Source organism: Vipera berus (assembly GCF_964194415.1).
Source record: "Vipera berus genome assembly, chromosome: 1".
NCBI lineage: Eukaryota > Metazoa > Chordata > Lepidosauria > Squamata > Viperidae > Vipera > Vipera berus.
The window spans coordinates 196,234,385-196,256,939 of record NC_138202.1 but is presented as its reverse complement, the minus strand read 5'-3'; the positions used below and the strand labels follow the sequence as shown (position 1 = coordinate 196,256,939).

The following is a 22,555-nucleotide window of genomic DNA, read 5'->3' as shown; positions in this document are numbered from 1 at the left end:
AACTGTAGAATCAGGCTGCAGCATAACAAAATTGACAAAAGTGAAAGGGGTCTGAATACTTTCTGAATGCACTGTATGTATTCACACCAGGATCTTGTAAGTTCTGCTGTCCAAACCTAAAACCCTATTACAGGGACAATTTCCACTGAATTTACTCTAGTGTTTTAGCATAGTAAGTTTTAATTTTTTATAGCATATTTTGTTTTGTTTTTCCCCCTTTACCTAGGAAAGGCTTGTATCATTAGTGTTTGGACTTCTAAAGCAAAGAAAGCTGAATTTTTTTGAAATATATGGAGATGAAATTATTATCACAGCAAAGAATATAATAAAGCAGGTGATTTATGTTTCAAAGATTTTTACCTACTTTATATATTGAAAGTATGTACTCTGCAGGCAATTTTATATTTCAAAGTAACTTAATAGCTTTCTCTTTTCTAATAATTGAGTTACCAAAATGTGGCAAAACCCATGTATTGTTGATTTACGGTACAGCTTTGAATAGACTACACATTTCTATTTAGAGAAGTAAGCTAATTAGATTTTAAAATATGAGTTGTTGGGAAGTTTTATAATTCCTCACTAAATGTTGTACAAAACAAGGAACACTGTACTTCATAATCTGTTGCTTTAAATTTATTTAAAAGTACCGTATATCTTTGTTCTCACAAGTGATGCCTGATAATAGCATTTAGCAGCAGCTACAGTTGAGAGAAAGGGTAGGGAATTGCAACTTTTTAAAATTAATGAGTTTCAAAGTATCACCCAGCCCTTGCTGAAAGAACTACACCATGCCCTATATTTTGCCATCCTTTTTTTACAAAGTGGTACAATATATTTGAGGGGAATTGATGCTAGTGACTTGCCCTTGAGTAGGCAAGTGAGAGCACCCAATGTTTAGCTCATGCTTGACCCAGATTAAATTGACTGCTACCTCTGATTTTTACAGGATGGGGCCTATTCAAATGAACATAAACAAAAAGTAATTCTAACCAAAAGCATAGGTATGTGCTCCTATTCAGACTTGACAGTAATGGAGGGCAAATGTCTTAATTTTTCCAGCGATCTTTTTAGGATGACTAAATCCCCTATTAAGAAAAAAGTCAGCACAAGGTGTTTCATATAATCACTCTGGTTTTCACAGTACAAGTGCAAGTAAAAGCACTTAGAGTTGCTGGAACCTGACTCCTTGTGAATGGGGTTTTTAGTAGAGATTAAGACATCATCTTGTTGCATTATCTAGAACTCCTCCTGGCTTGTAAACTCCAAGAAAGTGTGTGCAGTTTTCTTTAGACTGTACCTGCTATGTGCTGGGCTTTTTTGAGGCGGGGTAGTGTGACCATCTGGATCTGGAAGATTTTTGACTCTCACAGGCTTTGATAGCAACAATAATTATAATTACTGGATCACTTTATGGAGTTGGAGATTAGATGATATCCCATCCGAGTGCCAATCAAATCTGACCCAACGTAAACAATTGTAGTCAGCTCCTACCCCATAAGCTGGGCTCAATTTAAACTTATCTTTAAAAAAAAAGTAAATATGACATAATTTCTACATATGTTGGCTGGGATTTATGTGGTGCCCTACTGAGGAGAATTTTTGCAATTAAGATGTGTTACCACTTAATGTATAACATGCATTGAGAAAGCAGAAGCAGATTGGAGTTAATATTATCAGCAAGCTGGATTTGTGACTTCAGCCTCACAATAATTACTAGGAGGAAAATAATACTAAATAAATAATTCTTACTTATTTTTATAATTAAAGCAGAATCCAATTTATTTCTTATTTTTGCTGTGTTTGATTTTATCTGAGCCTAGCATTAGGCAAATAAATATTTATATTTGGTTAAGGTTGGGAAGCATTGAATCTGTGGGGAAAGCTAAGACTTTGTTTTGTGTTATGCAGTGTATTGTTAACGTAGTATCACAAACAGAAGAAATTGACACAGACATTGTTGTAAAGTAAGTATAACACTAAATAGCTTTAAAATCTTTTGTGTATCTGAATGATGTACACTTTTATGCATATATGTTTGCTTTTGTGTTTTTGCATCATTCTGTCAAGTGCATTATTTAACGTTGGGAATATTCTGACACTAGATAAATATGATAATGCTGGAAATGATCTTAATAATTCCAGTTTAAATCAAATTAAGATACAAATTTATTTATAACCCTAGTATATTCTGTGGCCTATGTTCAGAAATAATGCTAAATTATAGATTAGAATTATAAAAGGGGCAACTGGCTATTTTCAGACAGAATAATAAACCAATAAAAATGATAATTCTGAGTTTTAGAACATTTGGCAAAAATCAGAAGTAAAGTGGGTTTGGACTTGATCGGCAAATATATTGATTATAGGAAAGTGCTGTGCTTCAATTCATAAGTTAGAAAAGTACATTCGAGTATAGGAATATACATGCCAGATTTGTTAACATCTCCTTAAGGAAGCTGCATCTTTTAGCTTCTCAATTCCAGAAAAAATAGATATTTCAGCTTAGAAAGTGCTTAAGTGCTACATGATGCTTTAGAGCAAGAGTCCCCAACCTCTGGGCACAACCCATTTGCAAAACCAGGCCATGGGAGAAATGGGCAAGTGTGCACATGTGAAGCTACACTTGCGTGAGCAGTAGACAAACACACAAACAAAGCTCCACTCACACAAACAGTGGGCGCTTGCTCTCATGCACAAAGCTCCATTTGTGCAAGTGCAACTGCCGTTCACTCACATGATTGGAGCTTCATGCGTGATCGTAAGTGCCTGTCATTAGCACGACTGGACCTTTGCACATGAGGGCAAGCATCCTCTGCTCACGCGTGAAGCTCCATTTATGTGAGTGGAGGGTGTGCACCCCTGCCACTCGCACAAATAGAGCTGCGTGCGCGTTCGTGGGCCTGCCACTCACATACCCCACCACCACACTAGTCTGGGCCATTAAGCTGTAAAGGTTGGCGAGTGCTGCTTTAGAGCAGACGGATATGTTGTGAAGTGTGCTTTAACTGCAGTTAAATCACACAACTATTGTGTGAACCAAGAAAAAGATGCAGCTTTATTAATCATCAAAACAACATTATAATGACTTTGTTTCCGTTGTAAACCAGATAGCTAAATTAAAATTTAAATGACAGCATTTTGTTATTGTTTATAGACTTGCAGATCAAATGAGAATGTTAAATTTTCCGCAGTGGTTTGAACTTCTGAAAAGTATTTTTTCTAATTTCATTGTCTTTCTCAAGAGAATTAAGGTAAGGTACTGTTTTTTCAATAAAGATTTTACAATATATCTTGCATAATACATAATACAAATTTTTCTAGTTCTGGTGATATAATGTAGTTTATAAGAGAATACTGGGCTTTTGTCTACCGGTATTGATCAAACAAGGTTGTACAGCTGCAATTTAAGGAAGTATTTGGGGAAATTTATTGTCAGCATTAATTCTTTAAAATAATAAAATTCTAAATTCTTGGGGGGGGGGGGAAATGTTCAAATATAGATGGCCATGGTTATTTGGAGGGGTTCCATTCCAGACTTGACAGCTGTGAATAATGAAACTTTGAAAATATATAGTTTACACATACACAAAACCTATTTTGTACATGATTAAAACATACATGCTGCAGAAGCCCTTTCTCAAAAAGAACCATGTACCAAAATCCACAGCTTCTGCCAGCCTAGCAGTTTGAAAGCACGTAAATGCAAGTACATAAATAGGTACCACTTTGGCAGGAAGGCATTTATTTCAGCATATAGTCATGCTGGCCACATGACCACAGAAGCATCTTTGGATAACACTGGCTCTTCACAGCTGTAAATTGGAGATGAGCACCGCCCCCTAGAATCAGACACAACTGGCAGGGGAAACCTTTATTTATTTATTTTTAATGAGATAGAAACATGGTTAGAAAAGAAAAGATAGATGTACTTTCCAGCATTTACACCAACATTCTGTCTGATGTTGAATATAACAGTTTGAAAACAGCAATCAAAAGCATGAGAAAAAAAAGTCTCTGTCATCGGAGTTGCGAGGAAGCATTTCTCTTTTTGCTCAGATTCACACAAACAGAAAATCTTCCCTGACTTCTCATTCAGGATTAGAAGATTTGAGACACTGGAATCCAGTTGGAATTTGTAAGACCATTGGGGGTAGGGCAGGAAACTACTGTTATTTGCACAAACACTGACACTTGTTTTTAAGGCAGTTCATATAAGGTAAAGATAAAGGTTCCCCCGCACATGCGTGCTAGTCGTTTCCAACTCTAGGGGCCGATGCTCATCTCCGTTTCAAAGCCGAAGAGCCAGCGCTTGTCCGAGGACGTCTCCATGGTTATGTAGCTGGCATGACTAGACACCAAAGGCGCACGGAACGCTGTTACCTTCCCACCGTAGTGGTCCCTATTTTTCTACTTGCATTTTTACGTGCTTTCGAACTGCTAGGTTGGCAGAAGCTGGGACGAGTAACAGGCGCTCACTCTGTTACGCGGCACTCGGGATTCGACCCGCCAAACTGCCGATCTTCTGATCGACAAGCTCAACGTCCTAACCCACTGAGCCACCGCAGTTCATATACATAACCACAAATGTTGCATAAAATAATTTTTGAGACAGAATATATGTTAAATGTGAATTATGAATACTTTAATGATTTTATCGTTTGGGTAGAGTTATCAAGCTAGCATATTTTGCTAAAGGATATATTTTTCAAGAAATAACAGCATTTTTAACAAGCACTATATTTTCTTTAGGGAACCCTAAATATCATCAGAAGCGTGGTTCTCTTGGTTCTTGACAAGAACCAAAGGAACAAAGAAGTGGGCGATATTTCTGTGCAGACCAATTCTGCAAAGGAGAGCTCCATAGACACAGAAGTGGCCTATCTGACTCACGAAGGCATGTTCATCAGTGACGCCTTCCGTGAAGGAGACCTTCCATCCACAGTAGCTGATTCTGTCTCCCAGAGAAATCTTTACCAAGACAGTCAGCCCAGCAGTAGTGATTCTGTGTCTGAAGCTGAATGTACCACTGATTCCTCATCTAGCAAGGAACAGACCTCGTCCAGCGTAACCCTGGGTGGAGTTGAGATCATGTATGTAGTAAAGGTCTTTAACTTAGAGCCTGATCCAAACAGCAGACACGATTGGTTCCAGCTGTACAAATGTGAACATTCATAAAAGTTCTAAAATATAGAACTTAGAAAATATAATTTCCAAAACTCAAATGTCAGATTTGACCCTTTTGTCTGAAACAACTAGCTTGCCCATCCTGTCTGTGTTTGTGCATTCAAATAATCTGTGTGATTTTTGCTGCCAGCTGTGCTTCTGTTGCCTTGTCTGTGGATGAAAGAAGAACAAACATTGCTTCCACATGTTTCAATGGCAACAGAAGAGTCTTATTGATATTTTTTATCCGTGTATGTGTTTTGACCTAAGTTGAGAAGTTTTGCTCTTACGTATTTATTCCATGCCCATCCTCCAGTTCCTTCTATGAGATTTCTAGTTTTCTTTTCTATTCCATCTTCATTAGTGCCTATAATATGCTACTAAAATGATCTTTACTTGAGAATAATTACAGTATAAGTATTTACTCAAAAACAGAGAGATTATCCCTGTCATGTTATGTAATAACTTCTTGCACTGAATTATTTTTTGTTGTTTTCAGAGAACTGATTTGGTAAACAGTTTTAGAGACAATTCTATTATATACTGTTTTTCCCTAGTGTAACAAGTTCTTATACAATTTGGTTATAGTAAAATAAATGCAAATCCCTGTTAAAAATTCCAATGAGCATCTGGTTCAAAGACCTTGACCTCAAAGTGTAGTGTAGTCAGCATATATATAGCAATAGGTGATTCCATTTTTTTCCAAACAAAACAGTAGTCACTGGATTACATCAGCTACATATTTTTGTAAACAAATTCTTCTTATTACTTTCAGGATTGGTGAGGATATAAAATTGTCAGAACTGGAACTGGGCAGATTAGCAAATAACATCCAGGAGCTACTTTACAGTGCCTCTGATATTTGCCATGATCGCTCGGTCAAGTTTCTTATGGCTAGAGCAAAAGTAAGTTTTGATGCAGATACCTGTATGTGACCAGGAAGACATTTTCAATAGTTGTTTTTCCCTTCTTGCAGTTTTAACCAGATCACTTTGGGATGATTCCCCAATAGAAGTATGTAGAGATGGACTAATTGTTAGAATTGGTCAGAGGTTCCAGATTGAAATCTATATTTAGAGCAGAAGCTTCATGGCTTGTTTGGAGCTCATCTGTCTTCACAATCTAATCATATCTGGTTACTGGTAAATAATTATTATAAAGATAAATTATGGACTGGATAAATAAGGAATAAAACGAATAAAACCCTGATATCATTTCCCCTACTAGATGGTCTCAAAGACTGTAATGCAGGTAGTCCTCGACTTACGACTATGGTTGAGCCCAAAATTTCTATTGCTAAGTGAGAAATTTGTTAAGTGAGTTGTGCCCCATTTTGCGGCTTTTCTTGCCAGATCTGTTAAGTGAATCACTGCAGTTGTTAAGTTAGTGACATAGTTGTGAAGTGAATCTGGCTTCCCCATTGACTTTGCTTGCCAGAAGGTCGCAAAAGGGGATCACATGACCCCGGGACACTGCGACCTTCATAAATATGAGTCAGTTGCCAAGCATGTTGCATTAACGTCTGTAGTGATGAAATGCTTCGAAAGACTGGTTCTCCAACATCTTAGGACATGCCTCCCATCGGACTTCGACAAACATCAATTTTCCTACAGGGGGAACAGGTCGACATGATGCCATAGCTATTGCTCTACACTCTGTAGCAAGCCATACAGCTCGGCTTTCAACACCATTTTGTCGAGCATTCTTATTGAAAAGCTGACTGACTTGAATTTTTCCCTCTCTACCTGCTATTGGATTAAAGACTTTCTTAGGGACCAGCTGCAAACAGTGAGGGTCGGGTCTGTTTTATCCACCCCTACCTGTACTCATTGTACACATAAGATTGTATATCGTCCGACCCATCTACTGCGATAATTAAGTTCGCAGATGATACCACCGTGGTGGGTCTTATTACAGGTGGGGATGAGACAGCATAGAGGGGGGAGGTACAAAAACTATCCATATGGTGTTCAGAGAACAACTTGCACCTGAACATTGGCAAGACAAAAGAGATGGTGCTAGACTTCCGGAGGAAAAGAGAGGAACCTGCCCCACTTTACATCGGGGGTGCTGTGTGGAGAGAGTTTCCTCCTTTAAATTCCTGAGAGTCTACCTCTGTGAAGATCTTACCTGGAAAGTTAATACAACCCAGGTGGCCAGAAAGGCCCAACAGAGACTCCACTTGCTCAGGGTCTTGTGGAAGAACAGGGTAGAACAACGGCTAATGACCTTCTTTTACCGGTCTACTATAGAGAGCATCCTCTCGCACTGTATTATGGTTTGGTATGCTGGCCTGACAGCCGCGGATAGGAAAGTATTATGGAGGGTGGTGAGCACAGCACAAAACATCATGGGCTGTCCCCGGACACCACTGGATGACATCGCCAGGGCTCGCTGCCTTGGAAGAGTGAGGAAAATTCTCAGGGACGACTCATACCCTGGTCGGTATCTCTTTACTCTCCTACCATTGGGTAGGAGATACAGGAGTGTAGCCAGCCGTAACAACAGGCTGAAGAACAGCTTCTATCCATGGGCTGTCAGGCTCTTGAACAGGAAATAATTTTATAATTTTATGTATGATTGACTTGCAAGGCCAGTGTGTTGTGCAATTAGCTCACATGGTATAACAAGGTGGATTTGTTGTCACTGTGAGTTGTGCTGGTGGGGGACACAAAGGGAGGCTCAGCCAATCTCAGTGTACACATGGTTGTACTTTGACAATAAAGGTTCATTCATTCATTCATTTATCTGAATTTTGATCACATGACCATGAGGATGCTGCAATGGTCATAAGTGTGAAAAACGGTTTATAAGTCACTTTTTCCAGTGTCATTGTAACTTCAAACAGTCACTAAATGAACTGTTATAAGTCAAGGACTACCTGTATAGGGTTGGAAACATTAAAATAAGTAGAGTGCTATTGCATCAGCTTTTCTTCTCCCTTTAGGATGGATTCCTGGAGAAACTGAATTCTACAGAGTTTGTTGCTCTTTCACGATTAATGGAAACGTTCATCTTGGATACAGAACAGATATGTGGTAGAAAAAGTATGTCGTTGCGGGGTGCACTTCAAAGCCAAGCTAATAGATTTGTATATAGATTCCACGAGGAAAGAAAGACTAAGCTGAGGTATTTGTATGTTTGTTACGTAGACCTTATTGCATTCTAAACAGTCAAAAAATAGAGTTGAAATCCACTGCATTCCACCTGAATTATTTATCTCTGAGCCCAAGAAGCATATTGAATCCATATTAAATCAATAAAATGATAGTTAATTTTAAGTCACTTTTTAGTGTTAAGTAGAGCACCACCATGGATTCCAGAAGGGATATGATAGACCAAAAATGATCAGAATTGCTTTTCTCCCTTCCACATCTTCATAATTCATTATTCCTTTCCTCTTAATTCTTTTATACACTCTGACTTTCCAGGTTCTGTTCAGATTAGAAAAAATAAATGCCATTCAATGATCAACTCAGTTTCCAGTATGGTCCCTTTTGATTTTTGATCCTGATAGCTATGTACCCCTTTACTTTCACTCTAACCTCTTTGCCTATATTACCCTTCTACCCTAGTCTCCTTAATCATCTCCCTCCATTTTCCTCACACTTATTTTACATGACCAAAGACTTATAAAGAAAGTGGAGAAAATATTCCAGGTTATCAATGTATTGTATATCTAGAGATTTTGAGATAAGTCAACATCTGTGCATCAGATGCCTTGAGAAAATTGATAAATGGGAGAGCAAAGCCTGCAGTGGCTGAGCTGCAGTGGTAGAAAAGGCTTGACTTGGGCCAACAAAGGAATCAATGGCTTCCATTCCTCAACAGCTCATCTGGGTCACTGTTTCATATGAGGTTCTCATGAGTATTTATCCAGACTTTGGCTTCAAAGTCAATAGAGGGGCAATGAATCAAAAGAAAAATATAAAAACAGTGAACTCATTTTCAAAATGGTATATTCATTTTTTACACACCATGGGGTCCGAAATAATACTTAATGTTATAAACACCAAAAGGGATTTTTTTAAAAATTAAGATAAAAATCTGCAGAAATTGATGCTGCAGCTTGCCACTTAGAAAATTCCTAATGTTGAATTTCGAATGAACATGAATGCAAGAGACAAGAAATAGGTTTTTTTCCCCTTTAAACCCCATTTTCTTTTTGTATGTAAATAGTCTTCTGCTAGATAATGAACGTTGGAAGCAAGCTGATGTCCCTGCAGAGTTTCAGGATCTTGTTGATTCGATATCATATGGCAAAATTGCTTTACCAGAGAAAAAAGCAGGAGGTGAGTCTTCTCTCAGTAGACTCTAGATTATTCTAATGTTGCATGTGAATGTACTTGGGCAAACCTTTGACAGGCAAAACCATTATGAATGATAACCAAACTCTTCAGTTTCCGAAGAGAAAGACCAATTTGATAAGGATAATGCTTATCTCTGGAACTCAATAAAGCAAACAGCTGTTTTAATGAGTCACAGATAGGAGTTAAATTTGCACATCTACTGGTTCTCAAACTCCTCTTCTGAACTGAATCTAAAGTAGTGCACACTTGCTGAGATTTGAAATTGAAGGCAAATCTGAAGTGTCTTCATGTGTAACCTGCAAGCTATAATCCTTGGATGTGGCTTCCTCCTAATCCAGAGTGAGAAAGGTTAAAAATAAATGTAATTGTTTCTATTTCCTTAGACGAGTGAAATAAGTCATTTTGTATTTAATGCAGTAGATTCCGCCCAAAAGGTGCATTTTCTTAGAATAGCCAAGTTACCCACATAATAACTCCAGAGCATCAGTAAACACAGAGGTCTTCAAACCTGGCCCTTTTATGACTTGTGGACTTCAACTCCCAGAATTCCTCAGCCAGGCATGTTGGCTGAGGAATTCTGGGAGTTGAAGTCCACAAGTCATAAAAGGGCCAAGTTTGAAGACCCCTGAGTAAACAGATCGTTCATTTCAGTTATTTGTAAAGTATAGCTACCCTTCGCTGTTGCTAATATAAAGTATGGGGCTAACCATATATGTCCATTATCAAGATTTGTGAAGGGAATGACACTGGGAGAGTGCCATGAGACTCTACCTTTCTGTGAGAGTATCCCTCAAGCCACACTTAATTTTTTCCCCAAAATAAATTGGATACATTTTGGAATTTGAAAAGTGCTTTCTCAGCAAACGGCAGTTTCCAGCCTCCTTTCAGTTATTGAAGATGTGGGCCATTTTATATTTTTCTGATAGAATAATGGGGTCATTTTTGAATCTCAAAGCTTAAGCACCAATTAGGGGTTTTATTTCTTGACTTGAAGGACTCTAGAAAATTCAGTTAAACTAGATAACTGAAACCATAGTGACTTTTCTTTTAAAACTGATTAATGTTTCAGTGTTCAGATACATGAAGAACTGTCTGTTACTTTCATCTGCACAGTCATTCCACCATTCTCACAGTTTTGTTTCTCTTCATTGCAAATCTTAGTAGGGCTCCAAAATGGCTGAGATAAGATAATAACTACGGGCTCAAAGGTTGTAAACAAAATCTGCTTTTTATGAAGCAGGTGTCTTATAATTTACAGCAGGGGTCTTCAAACTTGGCCCTTTTATGACTTGTGGACTTCAACTCCCAGAATTCCTCAGCCAGGCATGCCTGGCTGAGGAATTCTGGGAGTTGAAGTCCACAAGTCATAAAAGGGCCAAGTTTGAATACCCCTGATTTACAGTGTAGAATCCAGGAATGACTTATACGATAAAAAGCAAATGAAAGCTAAGTGATAGTATTACTAAGAGAAGTTGGAACTAGGATGGTTTTAAGGCCAAAACATTTTCTATGTATCTCTTACAAATTACTATTCTGCAAAACATTTGTGTCAGGCTTGAGCAGTCAGCTGCGTGCTGTGCTGGAACAATCTTTTTTTCTCTTGACAGTCCACTTGGTTTCTGTACTGACTGGAGAGGAAACCTGGTATGTTTCATTCCTCTCTAGCGATCTCTTCTTCACTCATTGGCCTAGAATTCCAAATAGTTTCCTGGATTTCTTTGCTGCCTGTGGCACACCGGTAGATGATAGTTAGGATCAGCCTGGAGGGCCAGGTTACATTCTAATTCCCCAAATTAATCCAGTAGGGCAGGGGTAGGCAACCTTGGCTCTTGTATGACTCGTGGACTTCAACTCCCAGAATTCCTGAGCCAGCCAGGCTAGCTCAGGAATTCTGGGAGTTGAAGTCCACGAGTCATAAAAGAGCCAAGGTTGCCTACCCCTGCGCTAGGGGGATGAACAACATCAGGTGTTGGACCCTACTCCAAGCCTCACTGTCATGCTTCCGACAAATGAAACTCTTCAAAGAACTTCAAGGCATTGTTTATCTTAAAGAACCTTTATCCGAGTCGCAGAGCTTCGGCACATACATGGTTGAAGCCAAAATCTGAATTCTCCTCCCCTTAGCACATAGCATCAAACACAGTTCCTTCCATCTCTTATTTCAAAAGCCCCTGAGTTCATACACTTTTACAATATTGTTATGTCTAACTAACTCCCATCACATTCCTCCTCCACCGCCCCCCCCAGTATCATCTAATTCTAAGAATAAAGCATAGGAAAGAAAAGGGCTGCATCTCCATATGTTGTCAAAGCAAGAACGTCCGATGTTAGCAGGGTTGACACTCACATTTTGGCACTATGTGGGTGCTGAGGAGTATTCATTTCAGGAAATTGGGAGTTCCTTGCTTCCATTTGCCTTATCCACTGAACTTATTCAAGGTGCTGGTGATGACCTATAAAGCCCTAAATGGCATGGGTCCGGGTTATTTACGGGAGCACCTCTTGCTGGCGTTAACTTCCCATCGCCCTGTGCGCTCACACAGACAGGGCCTCCTCAGGGTGCCGTTGGTCAGGGAATGTCGACTGGCGGCTCCCAGGGGGAGAGCATTCTCTGTGGGCGCGCCTGCCCTCTGGAATCAGCTTCCAGTTGAGCTCCGGATGGCTCCCGACCTTCGCTCGTTTCGCCGCGACCTGAAGACTTGGCTATTTGAACTTGCCGGCCTGGACTGAGGGATTGGGATTTTAGAGCTTAAATTTTAAAAAATTTTAAAATTTTAGAATTTATTTATTGTTTAGGGCTATTGATTTAATCTTATTTTAATTTTTATACATTGTGTATTGTTTATAGCGTTTTAATTGCCCTGTACACCGCCCCGAGTCCCTTCGGAGAGGGGCAGTATATAAATCTAAATAAATAAATAAATATACTTTTCATGACAAGGGAAAAGTGAAATCTAAGATCTGCTGCTACAAGATGCTGCAAACCAGAGGTCCCCAACCCCTGGGGGCCGCTGCTCTAAACACTATAATGTAGCAGCGTGCTTTCCGTCTCTTACTGCATAGATAAAGAAGAATAGTCATGCCTGTGGAGTTAGGAAGTTATTGAGTAGTGCTTAAATAGACCAGAATGTATTATTAGGTAGTCTTCAACTTACAATTGTTCAGCGATTGTTCGAAATTACAATGGTGCTGAATGAAAGCACTTATGACCTTGTCCAAAATTCAGTGCACCCACTCTTCAAACTGTGGCACTGCTGCAACTCTGCTTCCTCCCATTCTGGGCCAGAAGGCCTCAGCCAGCTGGGCCCACCACCCCATAGCTCCTCTTCCTCCCCTCCCCATTCCAAAAAGGCCAGCAACCGGGAGAACTGGTCATTGAGAGAAGTGGTCCACGTGGGCATGTCGTTTAATGACCATGCCGACTTATGACCAAAATTCCAGGCTCAGTTGTGGTCATAAGTTGAGAACTAGAGCTTAATGAGATTGAGTTAACATTTAGAGCATTCTGTGTTTCACCGTTAATTATTATTTTCTTTTTTGTTCATAGCACCTGAAGAAAGAAAGCCAGCTGATTTTCTTATTGTTGATGGACAAAATTATGCTGTAGTTGGGTAAAATAAACTTTCCCTTGCCTTCATAACATCATTTCGAATAATAATTTTGGTTTAAAATATCCAGATACAATGTATTTTAATATAAAATAATATGAAAATATTAAAAAATTAATAGGTTTAGCCAGTGCTTTTTTTGTAAAAAGAAAAGGTGCCGGAACTCACACATGTCATAGAACCCGCCTTGCCTACCCTACAAGGTTCCATCCGAAAAAGGTGCCGGAACTCCGTTCTGAGCGTTTTATGAGAAAAAAAGCCCTGGGTTTAGCATTGATTCAGAGAGTTTGCCCTAGGTGCCTGATCAGTGCAGCTAATTTCCAACGGATGTTGAAAAATGTCATAGCTCTCTGATGAGTGATTCTGTTCAGTGGCTGGTAAGCATCTGTTAACAGGAGGCAAGCTGAGCCCTGGAAGTTATTGCCCTTGAATGGCCTCTTTGATCCTTTCTGGCATCTTTGTTTACTGAGACCCCTTGGGAGAGGTAGTACAACAATGCCTAGATGTTGGTGGAGAAAATCTAGAAGTATGGGTAGGAACTGTTCAGGTCTACACTGTGACAATAAGAGAGGCAAAGCATTCTCCTGTTTTACTGCTTGGATGGCTGTCATCCAATGGCATTGTACAGGACGGTGAATTCGATTCTATTTTGTAATCATCTATTGGGCCACCGTCATTGATTTATGCAGCATTCTGCCGGTAAAGTTGCATGGATTTGCTATAGCCTTGGCTGCTATTGGACAGTGTCTTTGGGGGTAACTGGTACATGGGACTTCTTTTGATGTGTGTCCTTCAAAGAAATAGATAGGATGCTTTTCTCAGTTACCTTCTGCTACTTGTTATCTTCAGTAACCATTCTGTCACTGTCTGTTTTCTTCTGGTTGGAAGTCTATATCTTCTGAGTTACATAATTTGACAGGGCACATTTAAAATAGCTTCTGAAGTAAATGTCATCTTTCTATTACATAAATACGAGAGGAGGTAAATCTTTTAAGTAAATGTTTGCTTTATACCTGTGAGTATTAAAATAAATATTTTATTTTTTCTAAATCCTTTTTAACATATTTGCTAATTGATGTACAAAAGCTTCACAGTGTGATTCAACATGTATTTTAGTGATTATAACAGTGTGGTTTATTGAATCTGCCTTCCTCTGTAAATATGTATTTGGCTCTTCTGAAGCAGAAAATCACAACTTTGTATGTTATTAAAATAATTAGTATTTCCAATGATCACTGAACTGTCCTTCTCCATCAGCGATGAATGAATTGCTTCCAGTGGTACCTCAAATTTGAAAGTGGCAAAGTAAAATTTGTTTACTTACTCAGTCAATCTGTGCTTTTTATTTTTTTCCAATAGTGAAATATAAAAAAATTGAACACCAATTCCAACATCCTCCATTGAGAGGGAGGATAAACAGTAACTATACAGATTTAAAAAGGCCCTAGATATATAATGAGGATTAAAATAAACTAAATATGACCAAAACAACAACAACAGACTGATTAGCAGAAAAAGTATCCACAATACATTCATTGGTAGTGATGTAAAATCCTTTTAAGGATTCTCTATAATGGAAAAGTAAATTTGAAACTGGCAAAACATTCCTTCTGGCAGCTGCATTAAAGCCAAGACTGTCTTCAAAGCAGTTGTGTAATCCCCAACCCCACAGTCTGTGGACCAGTACCGGGCCATGGCATGCCAGCAACCAGGCCGCATAAACAAGCAAAGCCCCATCTGCAGGATGCAAGCAGCACACAACAGCACACACCCTCCTGTCTGTGGAAAAACCTGTCTCCATGGAACTGGTCCCTGGTGCCCAAAAGGTTGGGGACCTTGGTGTAAGCCTTCCAAAGGGTGCAGTTGCTTTTGTCTGTGTTCACACTCTTGGCAAAGTACTGTTTTTGTCAACTAATTTTTTTCACTGACAAAGTTGTTAATGTTCATATGATTCCAGTATGTACTATGACTTGTAGTGACATTTTCAATTCTTTACCTTGCAGGACAGTGTTGCTATTAATTAGAATCATCCTTGAATACTGCCAGTGTGTGGATAATATTCCCTCCATAGTGACTGATATGCTCACTCGCTTGTCTGATTTACTGAAGGTACAACTGTTTCCAGTCTGTTTCCATTGCATGGAATGTACTTGCAGGTTTTTTTTAACACTGTTTTCATGCAATTGTTTAATGAATCTAAATGGTAAGATTAAAAACCCTGCAAGAAACAGGGTAACAGAAAGTCAGGATGAGTCTGGTAGCATCTTTTTCTGACTAATAAATTTTATTGAAAGGCATAAACGTGCTGTAGCTTATACTTTGTAACAAAAAAAAAGTACTACCGGGCATTTGATGAAGTGAACTGCAAGTTCATGAAAGTCTATGCCTATGAAAGAGGTGTTATCATGTAATTCTTAAATAATTGTTTGTTCCTCTCTCTCATACAGTATTTCAACTCAAGAAGTTGTCAGTTAGTACTTGGAGCAGGTGCTTTACAAGTGGTTGGCTTGAAAACAATAACTACAAAGAATTTAGGTACGGGTGTGATTTTAAAACATTCTGTAGTTCTGTAAATTCTCCTTAGGCTTTTTTGTTTGTTTCAAGAAAAATTTAAATTTAAATTTTGACTTCCTGTAATGTTTTCTTATGAATTTATTTCTGGCAAATTGCTTGCCATAAGTGTTTGAATGTTATAATTTGGCCTTAAAAAAGTAATTGTCAGATTCTGTGCATAAAATGTGGTTGCTTCTGTCTAAATCTTTTCCTTCAATGCTGTTCTCTGAAAGGATACTCTTTAATGCAGACAGTGGACATAGTCCTACCAGGTATCCCTTTCTTAGCAACGACAATTGAGACCAGAATTTCTATCACTAAGTGGTCGTAAAGTGAGAACTGATGTGACCATGCTGCTTAGTGACAGCGATTCTGGCAGACACTTGGTTTATGTCATTAAGTGAATTGCCATAGGTTGTTGAGTCAGGACGTCAGATGACCATGATTTTTGACTTTCCCATTGACTTTGCTTGTGGGAAGCCAGCAGGGAAGCTTGCAAATCGCAATCCCATGACTGCAGGATACTTGGATGGTTGAAAATACAGGCCAGCTGCTGAGTGCTTGGATCATGATCATTTGACTACAGGGGTGCCATGAGGGCCAGAACTTTTGAGGACCGCTTGAAGTTCTACTTCTTCAGCGCTGTGGTTAACTGAACAGTTGCTGAATGAGTGGCTGTAAACCAAGACCACGGATACAGCTGGCACTGAAAAAAAGTCCCTTAATCTAAAGTGAAACTTTTCTGTTGTGATTTTCCTTTCGTTTCTTCAATTTTTAGCTCTTTCATCCCGCTGCCTACAGCTCATAGTATACTACATTCCTGTGATCAGGGCTCACTTTGAAGCTCGCCTGCAGCCCAAACAGTTCAGCATGCTTAGGCATTTTGACCATATTACCAAGGTATTTTTCCAATCACTTTCTGATTTAAATGCTCTAAAAACCAACAAAAAGGAGTATTTGGCTCCTCAAAGTAGGTTATATGTGCTTCCTAAAGAAAAATAGACAGTGGGTATCAACGCTTCCAGGTCAGGGAAGTTATTTTGAGCCCCCAGAACATTCAGCTTGTTACACCCTGTTATAAGTGAGACAATATGCTGTCCTCCTTGGATAGATTTCTACATCCATTCAACGATGTAATAAGAAACAGGCTTGTTCACTTTCATTCAGATTTCTTGGGAAGTGACAAAGGATTCCCAGATGTTACAACCCTCCATCAAAAGTAGAGTGCTTGGAAGAGAGCAATTATTTAATCTCATTTGTTTGAAGTATGAAAAAGAAACAAGCAGACATTTAAGGAAAAGACAGTATCCTATACCTTCTATAACTACCATTTAAAGCAGACATGTCAAACACAAGGCCCGGGGGCCGGATGCGGCCCGCGAAGTGGTTTTATGTGGCCCACGAAGCCATCCTGGAAACAGTGAGGGAACGGCCCCCACTACCTTGGCCCTGGCCCAGAGACCCTCAGATCTGTGCCACTCCTGCCCAGGCCCCCATAGGCAGCCTTGATGCCAACGATGTAGAGCTGGCCACGCCCACCCAGTAGGCCATACACACACTGGCCACGCCCACCCAGTAGGCCACGCCCACCCTGGCCACACCCACCTGGCCCCCTAAGGGCAACCGCAATGCTGATGCGGCCCTCAATGAAATTGAGTTTGACACCCCTGATTTAAAGGAATAAAAAACTGGTGTAAATAAATAAGGGGGGACACCATGAAATCATCTTTAGTTTTACTTTGTGTTTTATAGATACTTATCACAGGGACAAAGTCTGACATAATATGAATAATAATCATGGGTTTTTATTCCAGGATTACCATGACCACATAGCAGAAATTTCCACTAAACTTGTAGCCATAATGGATACTTTGTTTGACAAATTGCTTTCCAAGGTAATAATCTGAGGGTGGAATGTTACTGTTTAATTTGTATTAAGTTCCTCATTTTGTATGGAACTTAAACTGATACTTGAGTTGTATTTTTCCTCCTCTTTTCCTTTAACATTCTCAGTGATACTATTTTAAAAATTATCTTAATACTATCTTAAAAATTCATTATCTTTGTACTATTGGTTTATGCCGGTAAGACTGTTAACCTACTTATAGACATAACCTATATATTTCTGACCTAAAGCAGAAAAGGTAAACCAGTTCTTTCAATATCTGAAATAATGGCAGCCACAATACCAGCTTCCTGGAGCGTCGCTCACGGGCTATTCTGACTGCAGTGTTCTCAAAGAAACATGTAGGATGCTAGTGCCATCCTTTAGGATTAGAATCTGTGCTTTTGTCCCTCATAGGGTAATGGCACAGCAACCCTAACTCATAGTAAGAGTTCGTGTGGCCCAAGCTGCAGAGTACAGGCATGTAGTGCTATTTTTGTATAAGAGGCCCACACAAAGGACAACATTCACAGAGTGAGGTGAACGGAGAAATTCCTGCAGTGACTCTATTCCCATCTTTTCCTCTCATAAATAAGTTGCTAGTCAAAATCCAGAAGACAAATTCAATGACCTGTACCCTTTGTATTTTCAGTATGAAGTGAAAGCACCGGTACCTTCTATGTGCTTCAGGAATATTTGCAAGCAGATGGCAAAGATGCATGAAGCAATATATGACCTGCTTCCTGAGGAGCAGACACAGGTGAATCCTTTGGGATAGTCGATCAATTGCTGCTGAGGAACTGTCATAAATGTTCTCCCAAATGTTTAAGAGATGTAAAATAGGGTCATAGCACATAATGTTAATGGCATTTTCAATACTCTCTTGTGACTGTTGGATGACACATAATGCTGTCAGTAAAACAGGAAATCAAAATAAGTGCTTTGTATAATCTAAAGCATCACTGCAGGAAAATCTCCAGTTATGAAACTATATGATAGGAAGAAAAAAAGGGGTTGATCTCTTTTCTCTGCTTTTTCCAAATATAGTCTCCTGTTTTTTCCTTATCTAATCTTAATTCCTTATTTAAAAACATCTATTTTATTACTCTATGCATGTTGCTAGATGATTCATTCATATCCTAAAATATGTAAATTGATCATTAGTTTTAATTAAGTTGATACATTATAAGTCATGTGTGAATATTGACAAAATGTTTCTTCTGGTAGCACATAAAGTATTTAAACCTCATGCTGCTATATCTGATCTTTGGCAAACTTGTCTAATCTGAAAGAGTAGATTACTAAAAATTGAGTAGATGCAATGCTTCAGTTTTGATTCCAAAAAGATGAGATTCTGAGCAAGCAGAAAGATGAACATAGGACTGCAGTTCTTTAAAGCAATATCCTCTTTTTTCTAGGATATATAGACGGCAGATATACTGCACAATACTAAAAATAATGCAGTTCCGTTAATCTCTTTGTAAGAACAAAAAATAAGCATCTTTTGCTACTATTAGTATTAATGGATCACTGTTCATCATATGTGTGTGATCTTGAGTGAGGAACAGTCAGGACACACAGTCAGGGGAGGAAAAACTGGGGAGCGGAAAGTCAGAATTATAAAATTACTGTAGAGATAAGAGATGGATGTATTTAGATCTTAACCATAAAAACCTACCTCCTGAGAATATAAGGTAAAGGTTCCCCCACACATGCGTGCTAGTCGTTACCAACTCTAGGGGCCGGTGCTCATCTCCGTTTCAAAGCCGAAGAGCCAGCGCTTGTCCAAGGACGTCTCCGTGGTCATGTGGCTGGCATTAGACACCAAAGGCACACGGAACGCTGTTACCTTCCCACCATAGTGGTCCCTATTTTTCTACTTGCATTTTTATGTGCTTTCGAACTGCTAGGTTGGCAGAAGCTGGGATGAGTAACAGGCGCTCATTCTGTTACGTGGCACTCGGGATTCGACCCGCCAAACTGCCGACTTTCTGATCGACAAGCTCAGTATCCTAACCCACTGAGCCACCACGTCCTGAGAATATTATTTCACCTCAAAATAGTAATCCTGACAGCCAAGCTGAAATTCAGTAAAAGGTTCACATTTTTCCAGATTAAATATAGATAATATAAACAAAAGCTTTTTATCAAATTAGATGTTTTAATCACTTGCTCGGCATCAGAATATTTGCACCACATCTGATTGCTAGTCTGTGCAATTTGAATGCTCAGATTTCCTACCTTATTTCCTTCCCCTTTACTAAGAACATAAATCTCTTTCTTTCTCATATTGTTTCTATTGCAGTTGACTGCCATGGTTTTCCCTCTAAAAACAAGAACATTTGCTGTTTAAACTACACATTTATGTAGTGACTCTTTGTTTTTGTCCTACTTATGGCTTCTTCAGGAGAATAATTTCTTACTCTAACCTTTGTATTATCTTTTAGATGTTATTTTTAAGAATTAATGCAAGCTACAAATTTCACTTAAAGAGACAGTTGGCCCACTTAAACGTAGTCAATGATGGAGGACCTCAAAATGGGTATGTTACAATAAGATTACTTCTTAGTTTGGGAGTCCATATTTTGTTGCAGCATAAAAAGTTAATATATTACATATTGTATTTCTCCTCTCTTCCCCTCCACTTTCGCACTAGATTTAATTTACTTAACAACAGACCATCTGCCCCAGGCCATTTGCAATATTGTGTCCAATTTTGGTTCAATAGTTCAAGAAGTTCAGTGTTGCAAGAACTTCAAAGTTCAAGATGAACAGTGAGAATTGTTACTTCTTAAAATTTTTTAAAAAAACAATTTATGGCGATTAGTTGGAATACTGTATAGGGCAGGGGTAGGCAACCTTGGCTCTTTTATGACTCGTGGACTTCAACTCCCAGAATTCCTGAGCCACGAGTCATAAAAGAGCCAAGGTTGCCTACCCGTGGTATAGGGAGAAGGGGAAATCAAAGAAGGTAGTCATCAGCTCTGCTGATGGAATGTGCCATTTCTCAGCCTATTGCAGCCTGGCAGTTTTAAACACAGCAATGCTATCTGGAGTAACCTATTTATTCTTTGTAACAAATAAAAGTCTGTATTCTTTGGACGAGAATTTGGGGCCTTACTAATACTTTCAATTGTATTTCCCATATTCCACTGTTATGCAGTCTGAAGATGCTGGAAATTGGAAGCATCCATCATCCACAGCAGGGATTTTTTATATTGCGATTGATGGGGTTTTGTGAGAGACTGGTGTGTGGTGGGGAGTTAACCTATGCAAACCCAATTTTCTATCAATAGAGATTTCCCTCTTAAGAGTTCCAAGATTAATCTTTTTAAGTAACAGGTTTCATATCTATGTTCATTTTCAACACTGATTATATATTGTACCTTATATTTTACTGGCATTATTTCTTTCATAGATGCAATTAATAAAAGGTGGGTTTAGAGATTTCCTCTGTATTTCAGTATGATTATAGATAATTCTGTAGTTAAATATTTTCAAAAATTTTATTCGTTTGAATGCGCAAAATCTTTCCAAAAAATGCTAAAAAAAAATTTCCTGGAGATTACCCCATCTTGAAACATGTGTAAATGTATAAGTTGAGGTTGGGAGGATTGCAGTAGTTGATAAAAAGTATTTGATTTGGGTAGAAAAATTAACCCAAGTAATAGAATGGACTCACAACTCTTAATATTTTCCTTTGCCTTAAAAACTTTCTGCTAAGAACATGTCCAACAGCAGGTGATAGTCTGTTCAATAAGTGCTTTATATTCTAAGTTTCCAGCATAAACTACAAGAGATTAGGCTTAGAACAAATGGATTAACTCTCAGTGTATATTTTAAATTGCTTGTGTCTACATGGTTTGAAAATGTATTTCCTGAATGTTTTATTTCTGTTCTGCATAGATTGGTTACAGCTGATGTAGCTTTTTACACTGGAAACCTCCAAGCACTGAAAGGGCTTCAGACTCTAGATTTAAACATGGCTGAAATCTGGGAACAAAAGAGGTGACTAACAACTTGCCACTTCACAGTGGAATGATTTCTTCTTTGCAGAAGATGGCTTCTTGTAAACTGAAGAGGAAACTCTCTTGAAGTGTGTTAGAACGTTAGCTGTAGCAATGATTTGAGGAGAATCTTTTTTGCAAGAAAAGCAACAGCAGTTCTTTGCGCAGTTTCTTCATTGTATCTGGAACCAGACTCAGGTTTCTTTGGACCAAATCCAAAATAATTCATAGCTGTAACACAGCTGTTGTCTAGAGAGTGCTCTGTAAGTCTTTATATTAAAAAGATGCTTTGCATTTCCTCTAGTGCAATGAAATTCACGTGGTGTCTCACCTTATTTAATGATGGTACAGTTTGAAAATTCTTGTTGAAATCTTGAAAATGTTTTCACTATAAAAGTATACTGTTAAAATTATTTTTTTACAGATGTTTCTATAAATTCTTGATTACCTACATAACTTTGGATTTGTTAAGGTGCATTCACGTTCCAAAGTATTTTTTTCAATTAAATTACGTGCTCTCATCAGGAAACAATATTTGAAATATTTCCTGTATCTTAAAATGAAGTTGTAAAGCTTGCTCAGTTCTTATAGGGGCAAACTGGAAAGGCAATTCAAGCGTATCTGTTGTTTATTTAAGGAGGGTGAGTACAACAACGTAAATTGGCCCATTTCCATGTAACATTTACCTCCAAGTCTTTCCCACCTCCCACGCCAATTAAAATATTTCAAGGGTGCATAGAAATAAATATGCCCATAAAAGCAACAGTATAAAGGGTATTAATTTATAACATTTTTAATGCTTTCAGGCTGGTACCTGCCTGTTATAAAGTAATAAAGTGCCTGTGTATTTCACCTCACAGCATTTTTATCTAAATCCAGTGAGTGCCTATTCTTGTGATGATTATGTATGATAGTCTACCATGTTTTGTGTGCCTATGGCTTTTTTCAAACAGGCATGCCTCTCTGTTAACATTAACAGAAATCACTGTCAATCAAAATAAAACTGTTAAAATGAATTGTTTAACTTAT

General features: G+C 38.6%; 1 protein-coding gene across 1 annotated transcript in view; it reads left to right on the top strand.

The window, feature by feature from the left end:
* Positions 1–22,538, top strand: part of VPS54 (VPS54 subunit of GARP complex) — a 52,354-nt gene extending 29,816 nt beyond the window's left edge. The window contains exons 10-24 of the mRNA XM_081344261.1: positions 227–334; positions 1,909–1,964; positions 3,155–3,251; positions 4,750–5,090; positions 5,939–6,068; positions 8,111–8,292; positions 9,343–9,455; positions 13,021–13,084; positions 15,085–15,190; positions 15,529–15,616; positions 16,413–16,534; positions 17,449–17,529; positions 18,172–18,279; positions 19,967–20,061; positions 21,426–22,538. Coding sequence (XP_081200387.1) covers positions 227–334; positions 1,909–1,964; positions 3,155–3,251; positions 4,750–5,090; positions 5,939–6,068; positions 8,111–8,292; positions 9,343–9,455; positions 13,021–13,084; positions 15,085–15,190; positions 15,529–15,616; positions 16,413–16,534; positions 17,449–17,529; positions 18,172–18,279; positions 19,967–20,061; positions 21,426–21,531 — 1,797 coding nt within the window. The 3' untranslated portion in view covers positions 21,532–22,538. The remainder of the gene's footprint in view (positions 1–226; positions 335–1,908; positions 1,965–3,154; positions 3,252–4,749; positions 5,091–5,938; positions 6,069–8,110; positions 8,293–9,342; positions 9,456–13,020; positions 13,085–15,084; positions 15,191–15,528; positions 15,617–16,412; positions 16,535–17,448; positions 17,530–18,171; positions 18,280–19,966; positions 20,062–21,425) is intronic.
* The last annotated feature ends 17 nt before the right edge of the window (positions 22,539–22,555 follow it).